This window comes from Anopheles aquasalis, chromosome 3 (genome assembly GCF_943734665.1).
Source record: "Anopheles aquasalis chromosome 3, idAnoAquaMG_Q_19, whole genome shotgun sequence".
NCBI lineage: Eukaryota > Metazoa > Arthropoda > Insecta > Diptera > Culicidae > Anopheles > Anopheles aquasalis.
The window spans coordinates 9754563-9777626 of record NC_064878.1 but is presented as its reverse complement, the minus strand read 5'-3'; the positions used below and the strand labels follow the sequence as shown (position 1 = coordinate 9777626).

Here is a 23064-nt window from a genome sequence, read left to right as displayed (position 1 = left end):
CTGCAGCCGGGCAGCAGTTGGATGTTTTTTTAATGCCGACAATTTTGAGGTTAGCTATGCCCAGGTGGTATGTGCAGGAAAGGATAGGATGGAAAAAAGGAGGTGGTCTATTTACCATACAGAGACATGCGACTGGCAAAATGGCCACAGGCCGGTGATGAGAATAATAATTTATTTTATGCCTTTGCACCACTACCGTAACCATACGGTTAGAGTGGCTCGGGTACCGCAGGGAAGAGGAAAAACAGGGATTCCAAGGATATCACTAACACCGGCACCAGGCTTAATTTCACGGTAATCGACGCCCAGTCCCCGGGGGGTTTTGGGTGTAGCTCGGTTGATTATAATCGATTTAGATTGGAATTGAAACCCTTCAACACCAACGCGATTCGGTAAAGGGAGTCGGTACTGCTGCTTCTTCACCAAAAAGGGCACGCCCGGTATCATGCCATTATCAGCTAATGAGTGAGGCGACACACTGTGCGCGCGTGTGTCTGCGTGTGGGACATTCGCACGGATGCCCTCTGGTGGCAAATACTAGCATACGACCAGCAGAAGGACCCCCGCCGGGGTTAGGTGGTGGCAGTGAAATCAGGACAATAACAGGCCAGCCTGCGGGTGGCACTGACATCCCGTGCGTTTCTGACTTCCTGGCAGGCGACCCGGGGTTCGTTGTTGTCGGTTTTTCGGGCTCGGTTAGGTTAAAAGGTAATAAATCACATCGTGGGCAGCAACCCAGGGGAGTGTGGAGGGGGATGGTGACCTCCTGATGACTGTGCGGTCCCGCTGTGGCGCCAGCAGCCGCTTCTGCCATTGCTGCTGTTGGTGTTGATTTCTTGGCAGTTAACGGCCATTTAATGGGCAAAAATGGAGCAAAATGCCGGTATGATAGGCACCAGGGATGTATAGATTTCAACCCGTCATCGACAGGTTTCGGGCGTAAAAATGGTGCTGGTGCGCCATACGCGGTATGCATGAAGGTGGTGGTGGAATGGAGGCAAAAGTTTTGCTATTAAAAGGGGTTGATAATGAAAGCTCCCGTTCGATGTTAGTGAAAGATGGTGGTTTTAATGTCCGTTAGAAAGTTGGGTTATGGAGCGGCAACAGCAGACAATCGGGGGACGGGAGGGGGAGAATCGTGATTAATTGGCTTATCAACCAAGGTCCTTATCGAGGGTAAGTTTTGATTTTGAAATTTTAAGCCGCCCACCAGCACTTGGATGGAATTTGCGCTTGCGTCTGGTCGGACTGAAATGAATCAATGACACTTTTAAACACCATCAAGCCAGCTCAATAATTATTATCGAATTATTGCTCGCCTAATCGCCAATCGATGAACTGTCTGATGATGAGTAGACGTGGAAAGGGGCCGTATCACCCCGAATTCCTCCCGAATTTTAATCCACTTTTTTGGAGTAATACGATGTCTACGACTCCAAACGACGCCCCTCTCGTGGCCTAGTTTTCATAATCGATGACAGACGATCGTTGCAAAATTAATGAGATTGATTGATTGAAAATAAACGCCACCGCCGAGGAGGAGTTGCGTGTTGTTTGCTGCTGCTTCGTGTGCGCAAACATGGCGACGGCCAACAGTGGAGGTGCCCCCATGATTATCACCCCTGACGGCTGACGATCGGATTATCGGACAGTTTTATAGGTGCGTGTGCTTGTGTGCATAGTGCAAAAGCAGTAGCAGCAGCAGCAGCGATTGTCGTCGTTCCATTTTTTTTGTTGTTGTTTGAGTTTTTGTTTTCGGACCACCAACGGGCGTTAACCGCCATTTGTACCGGTGATATACCCACAATGGCGCCCGCTGCTGCTCCGGCTGCTGCTGCTACTGAGCCCCGCTCGAATTAAATTAAGGTTCGCGTGTCACGTTGCGCCCGGTGCGCCGGTAATTGCTTCATTAATTAGCACGTAATTGTTGTTTCGGCACCGGCATCGCAACCCACCCGACGAGCAGTGCAACGGGAAAGGGGAGCGATCCAAAAAGGAACAAAAGTGAGAAAAGTTTTCTCTCCTCTGCGTGTGTGCGGCTAGAGGAAGTGCCGGAACATACCAGGCTGCCGGAATGAATCCGCTGATCGATCGTGGGCAACGAGAAAAGGGGAGATAAGGGAAAAGGGTTCTTTTCGGTTTTTTTTTGTCAGTTTCGTTCGATTCCAGCTACTCGGGATCCTGGGAGTAAACTAATGGCGGGCGCTAGGCACTATCATCTGTCAAAGTGACAGCTGGTGCCGATGTTGGCACCCCCGGCGCCGAGAGAAGGGGGCCATTGTGTTGGCCCAAGTTGAATAGTAGTAGAAGCGTGTGTGCATGTGCCAGTGCGGAACATGGCTAATAAATAAATTAATGATGGCCCCGGTGGAGTTGTATTTCGCGTATTGCCAGTGGCCTGTGTGTCGCGGAAGCGAATTCTGTCGCGTTTTTGCTTTTGCCCCGTATTCGACCTCCCTGGCCGCAATGGCTGTCCATTATTCAAACGATGAGGCACACAGTTGAGTGGATTTTTATTACGCCACGCTATAAGTACATTAGCATAAGTCCTGGTGTGTGCAGTTTTCCTTCGCTTCGCTTTTTTCCTTTTTCTGTTTCGCGCATTCGAGCAATGCCTTTGGCCGTGGTGGTGTCGAATGGTTTCGACTTGTTCGCGTTCCATGCGAAGCCATGTGCATGCAGTTCGGGCGCATGCAGAGAGGTAGTTGATTTAATTTGGAAAAAGTTTACCTTCCCGTTCGAGGGCCAGCTGGCGGTGGAAGGATGGTTCTTGCTATCTGGAACCACACCGAGGTGCTTATCGCCCCATTCGCACACACCCTCTGCTCGTTGGCATGCCTAGTAGTGCTGCTGCTGCTCTCCTTTGACCCTTTTTCGGCCTGGTCTCGTCAGGATTCTGGGGTTGGTGCTCGTGGCCCCTGGCCGACCGGTCTCGTTTGTCTTGCTTGATGATGGTAATTTATGTTCTGCGTGCTGCAGGTTCTCCTCCCTTGGCCCTCTACCAGCTGGTGCCTGGTCCTTTGTTTCTGGGCACAGACCGTTGGCAGTCGGCTGGCACCGACCACCGGCAGCGTTTGCGATCCCATGGTGCCAGCGGAGCGTGTTAATTTGAATGATTTAATTCATTTTTCACCTTATCACGATGCACGGATGCTGCCCATTGTGTCCTTCATTTGTCCGTCTCTCCCTCCCTCTCCCTCTCTCGGTTCGCATATGTAACAGCAAACACGATCACGATGCGGAGAACGGAGAAGAAGACAAGAACAAGTTTTATGGCACTGGGTGGGAACCGGATGCAAAGGGGGCAATTTTGGGGATTGAATTTTATGGTCAACCATTGGCTGCGGCCGTATAGCAGACCTTACAGGAACATCGCTGCCTGCCTGAAAAGGCTGCCAAAGAGAAAGTGAACCACCGCAACCCATGAAAAGCCATGCATTATGTTCTGTGCTCTGTGTTTGTTGAATTGCCCGAGAAATGTTGGCGACGTTGTTTCGAATTGTACTGTTGCTGCTGCTGCTGCTGCTGATGTTGAAATTAATGTTTAAAACAGAGTCGAGAAGAATGGCGATGCAAATGTCACGTCACGAGGTGAAGCGAATGGCAAACACAAAGCACACAGAAATAAAGACAGACGAGCATAAAACGAGCCTGCGGTGGTCCCGTGGTCCACGCCGACCGTGAAAGGGCAAAGCGGAGGCGACGGCTTTGCCCTCAAAGGTGGTACGTGTAAACGCTCGTGCGCGCAACGAGAGCAATGATTTGAATAAAACTGTCAGTCCAGCTAAATCCGGACAACGCTCCGGTTGCTGGTGATGGTGGTGCGGTTTTTTTCTCTCTCTCAACCTCAGCTGTTACTGGTAGCCTGGCCTGATCCGGAAGGTGGGACTGGGTGAAAGAAAAAATGGGGACAAGCGAAACAGCTAAAATGGTCATGGCCCCGGTTCCGGGCGCGATTGCGCGGAGTGCAACTGCGAGACCTGCAAACGGTCTAAAAGAATCCATTTTTATGTTGCTTACTTTACAACAAGATGAGCTCCAAAATGGTAATGATGATGATGCTGAGCATGATGACGATGATGGCAGTAGTGGTGGTGGTGCTGGTGGTGGTGTGCAAACATAATCCCAGCAACATAACCGTGAGTTCGCGTTGAGTAGCGAAGGGGAGCGCTCGGTATTTTATGTTTTTTTAATTACTTTGAACGAGGTAGGAGAGGATTCTCTTTTCGCTCCCTTCGCGCCATGTCCGTGTCGTTTGAAGCAGTAAAGCAATAATTGAAACCGAGTGTCCCCGGGTGTGTCCGAGAATGAACACGACTAAGCACCGGGAGTTGCTGATCGCAAGCGTGGAGCTTTGTTTAAAATTCGATGTGGCTACGGCTTTCTCGTAGAGCCCTTTTCAAATGCTGGCAAAACAACATCGCTGCAATTGTTAGCGAATACAGCACAGCAACAGGAGCAGCAGCAGTAGCAGAGCATAAAATACCCAGAAAAGGGATCGGATATAAAGCGTAGCATGGTGGAATGGTTTTTTCTTTACTCTTTTTAGATTCTTTGGCTCCCTCTCTCTCTCGCGCTCCCGCTTATCACTCGAACACAGTGTGACAGCAAAACCATCAAATCAATTCCCCATCCAACAATGGACGAGACGACCATTGGTCAGCCCGTTAGCGGCCATGGCGATGCTACAGGGAACGCTTATGCCGCTGTCGCCAGCGCTGGAGTGTGCAAATGTGTCCTCACTCTCGGCACAGGACACAGGATAGATTGTCGTCCCTTCTTTGGCGCCAAAAAGAAGGACAAACATAACGAAAAAAGGCACCATGGCACACAACAGCAAGCTCGTTGCATTCACAAATTGCATCTCGCTCGCCGGAGATGAATAGAAAAAAGGGGAGAGAGAGAGAGAGCAGCTTTTTGGGATGCTTTCGTGAGGCAATCGATACTCGAGACAGTAGTGCACTCGAGAGGGAGTCTCACTGTGTGTGAGAGGCCCGGAGTGTCCGGATGGATTGCACAAATTATGTGCCACCACCTCGCAGCAGAGGAATGGTTGTTGGTGATTTGGGGAGAGGGGGAGTTTTACATTTACATAGGCGGTGGGTTAGGATGTGGAGAGAACCAAACCCCCTCGGTTTGAACGACGCCAGCACGACGGTCGGTCGTAGTGACGACGTGGTCTATTGTGTTTCCGTTTTTTTCTCTGCCCTCGTTATGCCTGGCCTGGCTGTTCGTTTCTATTTTTTTTCCTTTTCTTTTCCCCGGTGACACCGTTGTTTGTTGCTCTAAACTATGCAGAAGAATGTGTTAGCTGCAGCATCTGTTGAAGTAGCGCAGCGGTGCCGGAACACGGTACGGAACGGCATGTTACGAGGCCATCGTGTGCTGGTTCCGTATGAAGATCCGTCGCATGTTTGGTTTATGGTCTCTCTCGTATGGTACGCCCCGATTGTGTTGTTGTTGTTGTTGCTACTGTTGTGCGGATGATAGCCTTGTTCTGCACAACAGACACACACGGCGACGGCGACCTCCATTTTTGCTCCATGCTCATGCTCACTAATGCGCCCTCGCCTCGCCATTATTGTGGTCTGTGGCCGTCCTGTTTGGTTGTACATTATGATGGTGGTGCAGAGGAAGGGGAAAGGGTGGGGGGGGGGGGGTGGAAGGTATTCTCGTGTTACACACCCAAACACACTCGCACACACTTCCACAGTATGGTGCGCAATATGTGCATCGCCATTCGCCGTGCTCTCGACCGCAAACGGGAGCGACCGGCCGTCCAGCCATCGTTTCCTATGGCGACCTGAGCCGGCAGTGTGTGTGCAGGGGAACCTGGGAGCCTTTTAGCAGCAAATTAAACTGTTGAACATACTGATGATGATTTGGCCGTTGGCACTGGGCTAACGCTTGCTTACGTGAAATCGGGGCACAACTCTGGACTCTGTTCTTTCGTCGTTGCTCGTTCGTCCCCCCGGGAAACGGCAGCAAATCGATTTTTGGGCCCAAGAAGAATCCAATTTCAACCATAGCACGGAATCAGCAGAGAATCTCGGTGCTAGCTTCGTACTCGTAGTACTCGATGACGGTGATGAGCTGGAAATTGATCCCACTTCCGGCCTGCATTACTCAGTGCTCATGTTTCCGGTGTGCAATCCCGATTCCCGAGGGGAGATAAAAGTCCTGGATGTGCGCTTGGACACCCCGTAAGGGAGGGAGTGGCTTGTTTATGCATTATTACTGACGCTATAAATAGCATCAAACGGTTGGCGACTGGCAGTAAATGGAATGGTGTTCCCGAGAGAGAACGTAACGTCTGTCTGAAGACCTTTAAGGACCTTCGCAGCAATCAGCATCCGAAGGGGACAGATGCCGCACCGGACTGCGGTCACCATCTGCTGCTGCTGCTGCTGCTGTCACCGGCTGATTGCAAAACGCTTCGCGAGCACTGGGTTGGCATTTTTCTTTTTCGGAACGATCCTTCTCGGTTATTAGACTTCCCGGTAGTTCTCGCCAGATTCGATTCGTGCTTATCGGTAGCTTTGCAGGCCATGCAGTTAAAAGAGGGGGTTCGCTAGCTATCTTTTCAACCACCCTCTAGGAGCGCACGTGGCGTCTGGTCCTTCCTTGAAACCTAATTTTCGGTAGCAGCAGCTTTCGAGCTGCTCTCTTGCCGATAAATGCCAACCGTGCTCTGGTGCTCGGGAGCTCCCGTATTTTTCGGAAAATGCGTTTTATTTTACGGCTCACTAGGCGCCTCCATCGGACCAGGCGCCTCCATTCCGGTTATTCCGTGGAGCTTACCTGGGGCAAGCGTGTTCACCGAAGGCCATGGCGGGCAAAAACCTACGTTGGTTCCACGAAAATGAGTCGCCTGGGGAGGATTGTTCGTTCGGATTGCCTTTTCTCGGCAGCCGCGGGGACATCGCCTCGAGGAACGGTAACCACAAAGGGGAGGAGGAAGCGAGTGGAACAGCAGGAGGTACAGCGGTTTGCGTGTGGTTTGCTGGTGACCCTGTTTCCGACCATCAACGGGGAGCATCTTATCGATTCATCCCGGTGCCCCAGGAGCGGATGTGTGCCTGGCGTGGAAGTCCGGAAGCTCGCGCACCGGAACTACTGTCACCGATGCGATCGATGGCTACCGATTGATAGCTTTGGAGAGGAAGTAGAGGAGAGTGAGATAATGTTTACTATCCACAATGCGGAACAATGCGTTTGCCATCATAATGTCGCGATTTTATGGATCGCGATTTTCATTGGGAGTTTATGATACCGGCCGCTGATATCGCTTCCGTGGCGCTTTAATTAATTTCCAAAATGACCAGCCGACGCCATTAAAGACCGTCTGCGCGACCGTTGCGACCGTTTCGGTTTTTTGTAAGCTTTATTTCCCGCCCGAGTTATGTGCTCGATTTGATTGCCATCAAAATCGAACCGGGAGCCGCTCCCCGGGAGTATTAAATCGGAATTTACCGAACAAATGGCTTCGTCGCAGAAGTTGCACCAGGGAGCGCCGTATATCTGCTATCTGGTTCACACCAGGAAGCACACCGGATGCGGATGCGCTCTTAAGGGCATCACGAAATGGCGGTTGTTATGCTTCGGGCTGGCTGGCTGGCACATTCGGTGATGGTTTTAGTGGCGAGAGTTCGAGCGCGATTTGACCTTTTCCGAAGGATTTACGTGGGATCTGGGTGATTTTGCTGACAGATGCAGTCATGGAGAGAAAGATAGAGAGAGAGAGAGAGAGAGAGAGAGAGAGAGAGAGAGAGAGAGAGAGAGAGAGAGAAAGAAATAGAAAGAGAGAAAGAGAGATAGAGCGACGAAGAAAAATAAATCTGTCACAGAATGGCCAACATCCTACGTGCGTGAAAGGCATCTCGAGGTTGGTCGACACAAGATTGGCAACATTTTTCTTGCAGACACCCCCACACCGCCTCCTGTGTGGTGGGTGGTGGCCACCCCCCTCCCCGCCCACTGCCTGTTCTTATTTATTCGGAGAACATTCCCCTTCCAAGATTTAGCTGCAGCGGCAGCGAGCGCTTCGTGGCCCCACACTGGGCTTCGTGGCCATGTTGTTTGTGCTTGGATGGTCCTTGTGTGTTAGTGTGCCTGTCCTGGTGTGTGAGTGTTTGTGTGGGAGTAAAGTGAGTTAGTGAGCGCGGGTGCGCACCACTGAAACGATCGCCATGAAAAGGGAACCGAAAAAGCAACAAAACAAGAGCTTATTGGAGGGGCACATCCAGTGGGTGGTAGACGGATGGCCGCGTGGGCTGCTCATCTATGTTGCCACATCACCCTTTGGTGGGGACGGGAAGGTGATCGCTAAATGTCAAATTTTGATGTGCCACGACGACAGCCATGAGGACGACGAGATGCTCACCCAAACACACATACACCCGTTAGGTGCACAAACATTTCTCGGAAACCCCGATGGTGCGCGTGGGACGAAGCCCTCCGCCATTTATGCGATGCTACCGCGATGACCTTTTTAACGGGCGCGGCCCGTGCGCCCGTGCACCGGTTTGCTTTTACTTCCCGGAAACATCCCTCAGTTGGTCTCATTTACGGAGTGGTGGCGATGGTGGCGGCAGCGAAGGACAAGCTGCTAAGTGGCTGTCGTCGGAAGATAGCAGAAGGAATGCTAATGACGAGTGTGGGTAGCACCGTGGGCGGAGAAAAGGGGTTATGATAAACTTTTTCTGTCCCGCGACCGACCGGCCACCGGGTTGTGGACCTTTTCTGTTTAGCTAATTTGAAATCAGTAAGCTCCCTGCCGGCTGCCGTACCACTCCTGACTGAAATGGAGCTCCAGGATCCTGGAGGGCATTGGAGGCGCTTCTGCTATCGACCGATTCCACGCGACATTAGCGCCAACAGCCACAGCGTTGTCTTGTAATTTATTTTCTTTGGGAAAAACAGCGAACCGACGCTTCTGTCTTTCCTTTGGTGATTGTTTGCCATGAAGCTTCCCACTTGTGGAACTGTGGTTCGTTGTCTGACCGGAAACCTTGCGTTCGGTGGGTAAAGCAGACCACGAGATGGAGATATCAACGGCAGAAGTTTGGCCCGGGGACTGGCTGATTGCCGTGGTATAGAGTGTGGAAAAAGGGACTTCGAACACCGGATGGCAGGTAGATCGATTGGCTTTGTTCGATGCGACTCCTTTATCCAAGACTTCCCTGAAACCATGCATAGACGACCACCAGGTGTCCATTTTCCAATGAATCAGCTTAGCTCCTTCGACAACCCCTTGTATCCCTTGCTCCGGATTTCAATTCCCGGCGATCTGTGGACTGTTGGAGTAATTTCCAATCAAAAAGTTCCTGGAATTACTATTTCCAATCCGAAGACTTTGAACACTTCGCCCGAATCGAACGTGCACCTGTAGCTGCGCATCGTACTCGCAGGAAGAGTACGATGCGGACGTAGTAAGTGCCAAAGCTATGTACAGCACCCATTCATTCACTGCAGCCCAATCACTTCACAGATTGTATTGAGCTGTGGAATTTGTGGCCCAGTGGCGGAGAGGGAACCAATCAACTTACCTCTCCGATCGCTCTAAACTCTTGAGAATGTGCACAACGGTGGTGCCGACGGTAGGTGAGTGCTGCTGGAATACTTGGCTCGGTATTCCTCAAGAATCTTTCACTACTACAGGGAAGGGGCCTCAAGCTCGCAGCCATTTGCAGATCAATTTCGTAATCAATTCAAGCATCAGTTACCAGGTTTTGTCAAATCGTCCGAATGTCAATGGGAAAGTGAAATCCACGCTAAAAGCCGCCTTGCTTGACAGTTTTGTGGCAGCCAACTGGCATTTGTGTGTGGAAGTGGGTGCAGCCCATTTACTTCTCAATCGATCGGAACGAATCAATCTCGCCGATGGAGAGACTCCAAATTCGATCCACCTGTTCCCGGGGAGTTCATCGCGTTCCAAATGTATGCTAACGTAGTTAAACTTTGGGGACAACTGGAGAAATCACCTATGGGAGCTATCGATGCCGATGCCCCGGAGCTGGTGTTGAAGGATCAAAGTTTGTTTTCTCTCTCTCTCTCTCTCTCTCTGTCGTTCTCCTTCGCTCCAAAACCAACCATTAGATCCTGTCCCACAAATGGCCCCCCTCTGGCCCCTGGGGGGATGCCCGAGGAATCCATGTTTGTGCGGAATTAAGGCTGGACCGACCGGCTGGAGTGCCTCGCTGCTTCTCTTCGCTGTTGTTTTGCGCTGTCCGGCATGGTTCCGGCATGGTTCGCGCACGGTACCGTGCTCTGCCATCTATTTTTAAGCACTTTGATGTTGTCCTCTTGGTTCCGGTGCCTCTGGTGTTGTGTAGCATTTTTAATGAAATGCCTCTAGGCACCGATGGTCCCTCGCTTGAAGTGAGGGCCTCCGGTAGCCAACAGTGGACCACGACGACAGGCGGTGTTCAGTGGAGCAGAATAGAACGTAGATGGGATGTTCGGGATATTGGTTCCTCGTTGGTGGGCCGTGCACACACCGGGGCACTAACTCAGGTACTCGTCTATACTCACCGAAAACGGTGTAACCTTGAACCGGTTGGTCTATTTCCATACCGAGTGTGGTTGCGGCTGCGGCTCGGTTGTGTTCTCAAATTACTCTCCCAAGGTACCACCATCTCGAGGTTGGGTTTTTGGTTACTGAAGCCGTCCAGGCTTAGGTGTGACCAGAACCAGGGCTGATTGTTTCTGGTGCAGATTGAGGCAGGACATGTCCAATGCTGTAGCATGACCAAGCATCCCGAAAGGCCGTGACGATGACGATGCGCTGCTGCTGCTGCTGCTGCTGCTGCTCGTTGTTACCCAGTTCCGGTAGCAAACCAGTTTAATCGTGTCACCGTCATCCAGGCCGTGGGAACACGGAAACCTTTCAAAGGGCTACAATCTCTGGCACCAACCAGTGGCAGTGATCGACCAATCCGTTAGCTACTGCTGCTCCCTCTGGCCGGTTGACGGTGACGCTGACGTACGCGCCTTCGCCTTGGCGGTTTTTGTAGCCAGTGGGATGGTTACCGGTTTTGCTGCGGCCGCGCAGTTTTGTGGCTTCCTACCGTGCTACGCTCCGCTGAGCTCCGTAATGGAAGCAAGGGAATTAGTGTCGGAACTCGTCTCGAGGACGTCGCCCGTTACGCGAGTGAGGTTCTCGGCAACAAGTTTTACGTAACCGCACCAGCACCACGCGCTGTATGACGTGAAGTACTACGTCGTACGGTGTCGAGCCCACTTACATGTTTCTGTACCACTTACATGGCACCCCCGGTACACTGTCTCCCTGTTGCTTGGTGACCCGTTCGTTTCGGTTGATTGGAAAGACATTTCCTCGTGACTCATTTTGAGAGCTTTTCATGCCGGTCGCTTCCTTCCCCTTTTCGCGGTTCCTGGAAGAGCTCTTCCCGCTCCTAAATATTGTTGAGTTTTGTGGTCTCAACGTAACGGGTGCCACGAGCAGCAGCACTGGAAATATTGGTGACTTCTCGTGCGACACCTTATGCCCTTTCGCCACTTCGCTCCGGTTCGGTCTCGGAGGTGTCAGGTATCACACTTGATTACCCGCTAAGCTCCTCCGTGAGGTATTGAGCTCCTGTTGTGGGTGCTAGTCCCCTCTTCCTCCGCATTTCTACCCCCATCAACGAGACTTATCGTCATTTGGAGCGGAAGCGAGATGATGGAGTAATTTTCAATTTTTTCGAACCATCTTCTCTGGACCGTAAAAATGAAGCATTCCCGAACTGGGTAGATGACGCACGTTTTTATGGATGTGTGTGTGTGCGTGAGTGTCTCTTGGCATGCCATGGCATGACACTGTCACGTGGCATGGAACGATGAATCTTCTCGCGCAAGGGCAATTTGCCGTCTAGGTGTCGGTGTTCCAGTTCGTAATGTCAATCCATAGCAGCAGCAGCAGCAGCATCAACAGCAGCGGAAGCAGCGAAGCAGTACCAACCAGCAGCGCCATCATTCTTCGAACTTATTTAATAAAAAATGCACGACCATAGCGTGACTGAAGCGCGGGGCTGGAAAGGAAGCAGCAGAGAAGAAGGGTGGTGGCGGTAGGTTGGTGTAGAAAATGAATTTTTCCACCACCTTCCACCTTCGGAGTTGACATCCGAGCCCTTTAGCAAAGCGTGCGGGGTGACCTCCCCAAGGAAATCCTGTTACTGGTGGTGGTTACTGGGCCTGTCCTGTCTGGTCTGGCTTTTCCCTGGCATTATGTCCGTACCGGGCGACATCGGATGGCATGTTCGCATTCGCGCTCGCTAAACGGTTGCCCACGGTTGCTGGTTGATAGCATTCCTTCGATCCGCGTGCGCGCGGCCGGAAAAGGTATTTGCCGTGGCGTTGCCGTGGTACTTGGCGAGAACTAGCGAACCCTCCTATCACCTTCAGGACGTCACAGGGATGGAAAAATTGCTGTAATAAAAAAATCGCCGAGTTGAAGGTATGCGTTATTAGAACGTCGCTACTGCCGTTCGGCTAAGTGGAAATGGTCGTCGACCGGTGCGTGCATGGTTGCCTGCAGTGCGAGAGCTGGTGGTGGTAATGATGATACTCCCAGTAGAGAGATAACTCCGAGTGTGGGATACATCCATCGAATCTCATCCACCACCGCCGATTTGCTGATGGTTGAACTCATCGTTCATCATGTCCACACCTTTGCAGCTCCAAAAAAGGGGTTATTCCGTGCGACAGAGCAGGAGAGAGAATAAGACCCAAAAAGAGAGAGAGAGAGCTTGCAAAGAGTGGAAAAAACCGCCCCAGAATAAAACCCATTCTAAATCTTTTTTGTTCGTAAAACACGGCACGAAAAAGCTCCCGAAGAAAAGTCGGCAAAAGTCGAGTTTTGGACCAGAATCCGTCCGTCCGCCCGTCGAAACCGTGGACCCTGGCCATTCTCCACCCAGCGACAAGACACACTGTGCTGTGCTGTTTCTGCCGGTCAGCTTCTTTGGCTGCTCCCTTCCCTTTCCTCCAGAAGAATGACCGGCAACTTCTTGGGCCTTCTTGTAAGAAGGGGAGTACAACTTTTTTGCCAAGACCACCCCGGACCACCTAGCTTTAAGGTGCCGTAGGTCTCACGCACAGGGCTAAAGTTGGCTATTTGTTGCAGTAGCCAGCGCTGTGTGCAGGGTTACTGGATTTAAAGAGAGGCACCGAGACTCCCGTTCTCTCTTTATCGTGGTAGACCCCCCGGGGGGCATTTCGGGTCGAGGAGGGAGATGGCTTGTGGTAGTGTGCCCTGGATGACAGGCTGGAAAAGCGACGTTTTTTGCGGCTCCATCCGGTACAGGTACCTGCTGCTGCTGGTGCTGCTGCTGGCGCTGCTTCGAAGAAACTTTGCCGGAGAAATGTTGTTCTTTGCCTGCCACCAGCGCCGCCTGTAGTTAGTGGCCTTGTTTCGTGTGCCCGCTGCTGCTCGGCTTGGCCGTTAGCTTCTTTTTTGTTGTGAGGTTATGGTCCGAGGCCCGAGCCCAACGTCATCGGTTACGCAACGAGAAGTTTGCTGGTGCTGGTGTCGGGAGCCACTTTTTCGGTGCTTTGGTGCTTTGAGTTCCGTCAGTTACTAGAGTTCCGAGCTGCCAGGTTATGTGCCAGAGGTGTGAAGTAACAGGTCATTTGACAGAGCCATCAACCGGGATTGCCTCTTAGTTGCGGACCATCAGCCTGGCGCTCCCAAAAGCGTCCTTCAGGAGGTTGGGATTTGTGTTGAGAGCATTCTGGGTTGCCCAAACGGGCGCTACCCTTCAATTACACCACCGGGACCCAGCGCCACAAATCGACATCGATCATCAGCTTAGATGTGTTCTTAGATGTTTTGTGGTAGCAGATTTTTCATTTCGACCTTGCCTTCCGTCCTGATCGCTGGCAGCCGGTGCGGCAGAAAGTTTTACGTTTTTTGCCTCCCTCGTCCTGCAGTCCGGTGGCGAAGTGGAAGCCCGTGGCCAGAAGGAGGCCTCGGGAGGAAAACACACGGAAAACCGTGTTATCCGTGGTTTGCGTTCGCGATTTTCTCGCTTTATTTCGCTTCTCTTCGCATTGCCTTTAATTTCTTCTGGCGTTTCGTAATGGATAGGCAAGCTGAGGCCGATGGCCAACGAACGGGCAAACGAACGTTTGGTGGACCTCAGGACTGTTGGTTGAGTGTTGGGCAAGTTCAGACCACAAATTTATCTGGCGCGTACAGGAAGTCAGGAATAGTATCTTGAGGTCATTTCAGTGGTCATTTTATTGGCGAAATACCATTCGGGTCTTATAACTGACCTGACTGTGACTTGTCGTGGAAGTTCTTTCAGATTATCTTGGAAAATTGCATTCCTTTTGCTTCAGAGCCACTCTCGTATGATCAGTTTTCCACTGACATTCTTGTTCAGTATCGTAGAATTTCCATCATTTAAGCTTCCTCATTATCTCAAGGTGAGCAAGGTGTTCCTAACGTGACTACGTTGTGTCCTCCGGTACTTCGAATGCGCTGTCACGTAAACACTTCCTTGGTCCCATTATCAGGTCTCTCTCTCCCTTTCGATAATCATTGCAAACCTTTACCCATCCCCAAAACGCCATTGCGATCCAACCGATAATGGAAAGCCGATGAAAAGCGAAGACCTGATACCCGGGAGGATAATCTTACCTCGCTCACGGAACACTGGCCACTAGAACACCATCGTGGATGTCATTAGGACGCCCTTCTGGGCACGTTTTTGGTTGGCACCAAAAAAAAACTCTTCTTTTCCGCCGTGGCACGTCCGTTGCTACTGCAAAAAAGTTAATCGATAGTAGTGTGTACCGCTGTGTGTATGTGGTGATTTGAACGTTCGTTTATGGATCCCTGCCAGATACCAGATACCGTCTGACCACCTGCCGTGCACCAGATATTCCTACCGTACCGTTCGGGAGGGTCCTTTTTCACCCAGGAAGCCAGGCCAAGCGAGAGACAGCTTAATGTACGTCAAATTCGATATCGTTCGGGGCCCGTTCGTGCGTTGGCATCCATCATTCGGTGGCAGCGGGTGAACGAGCGAGCGAGCGAGCAAGTCCACGGGTTAAAGGACCTCAGGGATCGGTGGAAAAGGGACTCCTTCCCCGAAGCTCTAATGGGTTTTTGGGACGAGTTTTGCGCTGTTGAAGCTGTTCTCCCTGTGTGTGCGCTACGGTGGCCGATTTGGCGGCATGATTTCGCTTCCATCATGCGACCCGATGGTTCTTGGGGACCTTACTAGGCGGCTGTGGTTAGCCCCGGAATTCCCCGGATCCAGAGGAGATCGTAGAGTGACGGTCGGAGGAGGGGTTGTTTGCAGCAAAGGGGAACCGAATAAATTACCCGATTAAATATTCATTTCGAATTTCGATCTCTCGGGCTGCTCTGGGGCTCCTGAAGCTGGAGATGGTTCCTACGTGCGGCCTGCAGGCCTTCCTTTGAAGAGAGCAAGAGAGAGAGAGAGAGAACAAGACAGAGAGAGAGAGAGAGAGAGAGAGAGAGAGAGAGAGAGAGAGAGAGAGAGATGCACTCCACCGTTCTTGCCACCGTTTTCCTCTGTTTTCCATTAACGATCTTCCAGCTCCGGGACTGCTCCATGGTACGAGGATCGGCGAGCGACCTCCCGAAAACCGACCTCGCCCTTTCCGTTGTCGCCGGATATCCTGCCTTCGCCTGAATCTGCCTGGTACTTCCAGGCGAAAAGGCAAATTCGTTCTCAACCTGCTCGACCGTACCGACCGAGAGAGAGAGTGAGTACAGTTCGCTGTCAGAACAGTTTATGGTGCCGCCGACCGACTTGTTGCACGGCCACGGCCAGGGCCCGGAGACCCGGAGTTCATTTAATTTTCACACCCAACCCCACGGTGCCGCACACCGGTGTACTCCGTGTTTCACCGGAGTTTTCGGAGTTTTTGGGCTGGCAAATTGGTCGTGTTCGGGTCGCGGCGACAGACTGCTGCTGCGACCGGTGCTGCTGTTCAGGTTACCAGTTCACCGGAGCGCCCGAGAAGAGCCGGATGTTTAAATTAAATGGCAGGCAGTGCTTTGATTTACTGCGACATTCTGCTGGGCCCCGCTTGGCCACCGGGAGGCCGCTTAATGGGAGTTGGAAAACTGTCGTTCTATCTCGTTTGGACCTTGGCGCACTTTAGCGGACTTCTCAAACACTCTGGTTGACCGTAAAAAATGCAAAAGTCGATCAAGTTTGACAAATGACTCGTACACAAGCAACCGACATTGAGAGCCCGTTCGTTGATTGAGCGATGCGAACGCCTACTCTCGGGGTGTGATGATAATTTTACGCCTCAGCTACGCGTAACGGCGGCGTGCAAATATTTATGCAACATGTTTATTTATGTAACGCATAGCCGGCGCTCCGAAACCCCGGGATCATCGTACCGTATCTAAATTACGAATGGATAAGCACCGGAACCCTCCTCGCTCCCTGTCCTCGGGAGCATTGCACGCCTTCGGTTCGACATGAGGCGTCACCGGTCGCTTTGATCGTCGACGACGACGAGCGAGTCGAGCAGATTTTCGATTGATGTCGTTGATTTGATTTGTACGCACCACACAAGGAGCAGCGACCTGGGCATATTGATATAAACACAAATTAAATCATCACAACGAAGGCATAAGGCACAGGATACACGACGCGAAGCGCAACAGGCACAGGGAATGGTAGGAGGAGGAGGAGGCCACAGCAGGCCAATCCAGTGAGCGTGCGTGAGCCTTCAGTGGCGAGTGCCACCGGCAAACGACCGGATTTGTCACGCAATCATGAGAATGAAACATTAAGAACATGCTTGACAGCACCGCTGGCCTGTTCGCTGCCTGGCCACCATAGTGTGTTGCGTTGTGTTTTTTTTTTGCCGCCTTCTTTCATTCGGAATTTCATCGTCCTCGTCCTTGTCGATCGCAACGCTGGGCACGCGTAACCAGAAATGGGGGATTAATATTACATACGCTAGCACACGGAACCGAAACCGAAAGCTCTAGCTGTTTATGAATGCTTGCTGGTTGTGCGACGTAGTGACGGTAGTCCATCGGGGATGCAGCTGCGATTGCTAGCACCTTCATGTTTCTCTGTATGTGTATTTGATAGTTCGAGGGACAGTTTTACTGTAGCTCAATGAGTCAACCACACGGACACGCCTTTGACAGAGGATGCAACAGGAAAGGAGGACAGTTGGACGAAAAATAGCTTCATTGGAACGAAGTAGAATTAACCGAACCTCTCTTTCTTCATCTGGTTCTCAATTGTGTTCTTTCAGCTTATTTCGAGCCACACCACCACAACACAGAGCACGTTAACGTGTGATTAAAGCTTTCGTGACCGGTGGCAATCGAACCTTTTGGTCGCCCCCCGGGCACGTATCACGAGTTCAGGCAGGCAGGTCACATCAACAAAAATCCATGCTACTCCTCCTACTCATTTCGTTTTTCTATCGATTCGAGGGGCATGCGTTCGTTTTCGTTCTAGCAGCATAGCACTCTGGTGACTGGTTTTCGGTTGATAAAATATGAATCCTCTCGCACTAGACGGGCATAGCGCCCGATAGCGTACACGCCTGACAGTACAACACAACAAACAACATGGAGTGCGAAGGTGGAATCTGTGTGAAATTTGGTGACAGCATAATTTAATCAAATATTAATCTTGTCGTGCCAGCGTTGTCCCGTGGATGCCGTACGTGAATGACTAACACACGTTTCTTTCTTTTTTTTTTATCGCGTTTCTCTTTCTCTGCCCCCTCCCGCTCATGGATCCGATCCGACGCCGCGGTGATTTGTCGTGCTGCTTTGGACACCGGGTACGCGCTGTAACGGTTTGTCACGTAACGAAACAACAGGGGTTTCGGCAAGCAAGGATTCCAATGTCAAGGTGAGTTATGGAAATTGATGTCCCCCTCGGAAGGGGCTTCAAGTGCGTTTGAATAGTTAGAGCTGTTGCTATCAAGAAGCAAGATATCTAAACATGAACAACTGATAACTGATGTTTCAATCATCGATTTCAATTTCTCTCCCGCTCTCTGCTAGTGTGTTCCTTCGTCGTCCACAAACGGTGCCACGAGTACGTTACCTTCAAGTGTCCGGGTGCGGATAAGGGAGCAGATTCGGATGTAAGTACGACTTGGGCCTTCCGCCTCGCAGTAACACAAAAATCACTCACCGAGTGTACCGTTCGCTATGCGCTTGCAAAAATCAGAACTGCGGTGCTTCAGCTTCAAGTTCGAGTTTTTCGATTTTTCGTTCATTTCGATGCTGCTGGCGCCAGCTCAACGGACTCAGCCTTTTTCACCTTCACGAGTTTATTTATACTAGAGTTTGTGTTCCGTTCTCTGGCCTTTCTCCTGACGTGCATGGTGCGGTAAATTATGTTTCGGCCGTTGTTCCGTCCTAAATCTAAAGGCAAGGCAGCTCAAACAATGCGCCAGCATTGGATAAGGCCAGCAGGTGCCTTCGGGCGAGCGGGCATGGGCGCTGTAGTTAATATTTTAATTTTCGCCAGATTTATGTTTCGCTCGGACGCGCTCGCCAAACAGAGACGCGGTTTTTGTGCGTGCGCAAAAAAGTGTGTTTCGCTCACCTTGGGCACCAGCAAACAAATCGGCCACTACGGGGGAAGGTTTTTGGCTTGTCGGTGAACCCTTTTTCCCAGCCTGGCGATCGGAGTGAATCGTAGCGAGCAACCGAACTCCGTGGTTTCCCGGGGCTCGTATTTAAAAATAAGTTTTCCCAGCTTTTTCGTTCGTTGTTTTTGTTGTTGTTGCTGATACGCTCCAGATCGCGGCCGAGGATCGGAATCGCGCTGCCTGCGACGGTATCTCGTGCATCTGTTGCTTGCCCGTTGTGAGCCGGCTCCGAAGTGTGTTTTTTCCACCTTTGGCTGGGTGGTTCATTCGCACCCATTTACTTTTTTATTTCTCTGTTTTTGTTTTGTTCTCTCACTCTCTCTTTTCTCGGTTGCCGGCTCACTATGCAATAACGTAACATTGTGAGCTACCGAATTTTTTACGACCTTGACAAGATGAACTCGGCTCGTATTTCGTATTAAAGAAGTAATTTATGCTTTATTTTGGCTACTATCGTCGGCGCCCGGTTATTTTTTTCGTCCCTGCCTCCTCCATTAATCTATCGTCTCGAGTGGAAATTGGAATGTTCCATCGTTTCCGGCAGCTCACAGTCGGTTGGTTTACGGTTTTGTTACAAATCGTCGTGGATGCGCGGTTTTATTTTGATTTTTAACATTCCTTATCGATGCTCTTATGCAACGTGCCAAATGATGAATGTGATGATAATCGTAAAATCAAGCGCAAACCTTAAGGTCCTTTAATAGTTTCTCTTGAGTGCACCAGATCATTACTAAAGCGAGTGAAAAAAGGTCAGGCTTTAGGTTAGCTTCTTTTAAATTCATTTTTACGAATGTTTCCCGCTGAGGTACAGTAGCATAGGATTGCCTATTTCAAACAATAACATCACGGTATCAATCTTGAGTATGTGCATGAGCTAAGTGGTGAGAAGTTTTCGCTTTCTCTGCTTGGCTAAAACAGCATAGGAACCGATAGAAGCTGGCATGGCAAATGAAGTGTTTCGGCGTGTTAGACTATAGATAGTTTGCGGCGAGTTTGGTTTGCGTTCAAGTTGAAGGCTACTCCTACGTTCTTCCGCTTCCTGTTTGTGCCGGAGTTTAATCGTAAGCGGTCGTAACCATTGGCTTACTATTAGGACAAAATGAGGCAATTGTTTCGCGAAAAGTGCGAAAACAACGATTACTACCGGCATTCGGGGTGGGAACGGGCCGGCGTCGTTCTTCGTTACATACTTCCGTTTTATTGCCTGCGTGTCTTTGTGTTTATGGTTTTTTCTTTGTTTGCTGGCAGGTTATCGCAGTTTCCGCAGTGAAGCCGCAAGCGTTTCGGATAGAATAGCATAGAATAGAATAGAAGAAATAGAATAGCCAAGAGGATTGCCGTGTTCTTTTTCTTTTTTTGGTTTGCTGCGTGCTATCGTTTTCTTATGCTTCTAATGCACATACAACCGATAGATTGATCAGAAGAACAGAATTCGCAACAAACATGGTTGATTTCTAAGTTGATTGTGGCACAAATCGAACAAATTTGTCATCAATATCTGCTTTTGGGTTTTGTTTTTCGAAATACTTTTCGCGTTTTTGCTTTGCTCTCAAGTACAGACCATTTCCATATTCCGCTACCAACAGCTCTTAACCATTGTTTTACATAATTTCTTTTCTTTTTTTCTTTTTCCTTTCGTTTCCGTTTCTTATTTTCTACGGATTGATTGAAACCAACAACAACATCATGCAATGCAATCCACATCCACCAATATACTACCAACACCAAAAACCATCATCGCCACCATCATAAACCCAACTGATCCGCCGCAACCGAACCAACCGCACCAACCGAAAACCAAACATCCCCTCTACCAAACTCTCCGAACAAACAAACAAACTCGGACTCGGAAAATGCAATTTCGCTCTCACCATTTATGAACAAAAAAAAAAATCACTCACATCTCGGTACAACAATAACAACAACATGACAATAAACCATCGTTTCCACCGTTTCGCCCGAAACTTCCATCCCATCGCCTCACCACCGACCATCTGATGTACCTTTTCCATCATCCGTACCAACGGGAATACCACCATCGGGCCCCTGGACAAAACATGTGGAAAAACCTCCCAAATTGAAACAACCGTTACCGTTCAATCAATCGATGAATCGACGAATCAACATCCACGAAACAAATCAAACATAACTGAACCCGAATCGAAAAACAAAAACCAAACAAAAACCTTAGGACACCCGTACCAAGCATGAGTTTAAAGAGTGGACCTACTCGAGCCCCACGTTTTGCGATCACTGTGGCTCGCTGTTGTACGGGCTGATCCACCAGGGGCTTAAGTGTACAGGTAACGATCACATCATCATCACGTATTCTACTCTCCCACTGCTTCCTACTTCCACTTTTTCTTCGTACTCTTCTTCTACTACTTCTTGTTTGTCGGTTCGGTTTCGCCTGTGTTCTGTACCCGGTTCCGTTTCTTATCAACTTCAACCACATTGCTCTTTACGTTTCCTCACCGCTTCCTCTCTCAACTCCACTTTCTTCCGTTTCGCTATTCTGTTCTCTTCTCTTAATCGATACTCGTTCACACTCGTTCACCGTCATTCGAGGCTCAAACTTCTTCTTTTTATTACACTTCTTCTCTCTTCGACACTTATCTTACTCACCTACAAGCACATTCTCTCATAAGCAGGCCTTCGCTTATCGCGATTGTTTGTTTTCATAAACTCATAACCATAAGGTTATTGATTGGAGATTTATGACAGCGAACAGTTAAAAGCCAATGATCACTTTCGCCGAAACGTGTACGAGACGCACGTACGAGCACACTAACCAACGATCGATCGATCGATCACAGACACCCAAATAATCATTAGCGTGTTGCTAACTAAACGACCTTTGTAAAACTGGCCCATAAACTTCGTTGACTGAACGAAGGTCATAAACGTTTGTTATTGCTGCAAATCAGTCTCACTTTATTGTTTATATTTTTAAAGCTAAAGTTTTATAATGTTTTAACACAGTTTGATTTAACCAATTGCAAAATATATATAAACACAAATACAGTAGCCACCAATTCACAACGCTTGGCTTGCCTTCTCTCTTGGCTTCTTCTGTCTTTCTCTTTAATCTGTGTGTGTTATTAAAGACTTCCGGTGTTGGTTTTTCTTTAAATGTTTTAACCAATTGTTAACTTCTTCTTCAATGTTTCTTGTTACTGTAATTGGAAGCTGGAACCAAATCGATGATCAAACTTATTCGCCTTTCTATGCAATTATCTATTTAGCTTCTAGGTGTGTGCTCTTACTAAATGCTTGTAGTTTTAGCATCTATTTAAACACAGTGTGCAGTGATGTAGCTATTATCTCTTCCTAGCTTTAAGAATACCAATTGTGCGGCGTGAATGAACTGGCGAGTGAATGAAATGTAAGATCGTCGGTTAACGAATGTTTTTTGTTGGGATGTTTTGTTCCGTTTGTGTAATTATATTATCTGTTTATTAACTTTCCAACCTTTTATAACAAAGTGTCCTCAATTTCCCAAAAATGAGAAATGGATCCCTCTCCCAACACACTTTGCGGTGTAGTATTGCCCCTCGAGGATTATGCTGTAAATCCTCTCTTCCTCCCCGGCAAAGACAAACAAACAACCGCAAAGTTCAATCTCGATTCGATCTCCGTTTGAATGGTCACTCCGCTATGAGTGTGCACCCTTCTCCTTTCCTCTGTCGCCACGAGTGACGAGCCCGGAGATGGCTTTATTGGTTAAGTTTTCATCAAAAGCAAAAAAAAAAGAAAAGGAATCGAAAACCAGCATTCCCCTCTACCACACGACGCACGACTCGCACACACATTGCGGTTCCAGTGACATGACACATTTTCCTCCCGGCGAATGTTTCCCATTCCGAGGGAAAGTAAAACTTTCCAAGCATTTCTTCGCATTGTCTTCGATCCACGCTTCGATCGAGGATTCGAAGGACGACGCAGGGTCCGATGACGCACGGGGAATAGTGGTCGCTTTTCCGGGGTTGTACTTTTCCAATCAAGGTGAAGTATTTTCCACCTTTTTCCCCAACCATGCGATGATGCGATGACAATGACAGTAGCAGCAATCTTCGCGCCAAGTTCTTGCGCGAGAAGAGAAGGTAGATTATGCTCCCGAGATACCGGGCGGCACCTAGAGTGCCGAGTTTGCTGACAATCGGTGTGACAGTGCTGGTGATAGGGGTTGATGATTGGGTTGCGGGACGGCACAGGCACAGGACAGGTAAGACAAGAGGTAAAATGGAGAAGATTTAGGCGAAGATGGCGAAGATGTGGGATTGACAATGTTTATCTCTCTGGCGCCGCTGGTGGTCATCCGTCTATGTCTCTCTCTTTTTCTCGCTCGTTCGGCTGACCGTTCCGGTCGATAGACGAGACCTCAATGCCTCTCTGTCTCTGCCTTCCTGCAACAGGCGATGAGCGGAGTGATGACCC

At 49.8% G+C, this 23064-nt stretch overlaps 1 protein-coding gene across 4 annotated transcripts in view; it reads left to right on the top strand.

Annotated features, from left to right (window-relative positions):
* The window catches only part of LOC126578819 (protein kinase C, brain isozyme-like), a 53058-nt gene that overhangs the window by 5339 nt on the left and 24655 nt on the right, over positions 1-23064 (top strand). For all 4 annotated transcript variants that reach the window (XM_050241743.1, XM_050241746.1, XM_050241745.1 and 1 more), the window contains exons 3-5: positions 17845-17876; positions 18032-18114; positions 20819-20930. In XM_050241743.1, coding sequence (XP_050097700.1) covers positions 17845-17876; positions 18032-18114; positions 20819-20930 — 227 coding nt within the window. The remainder of the gene's footprint in view (positions 1-17844; positions 17877-18031; positions 18115-20818; positions 20931-23064) is intronic.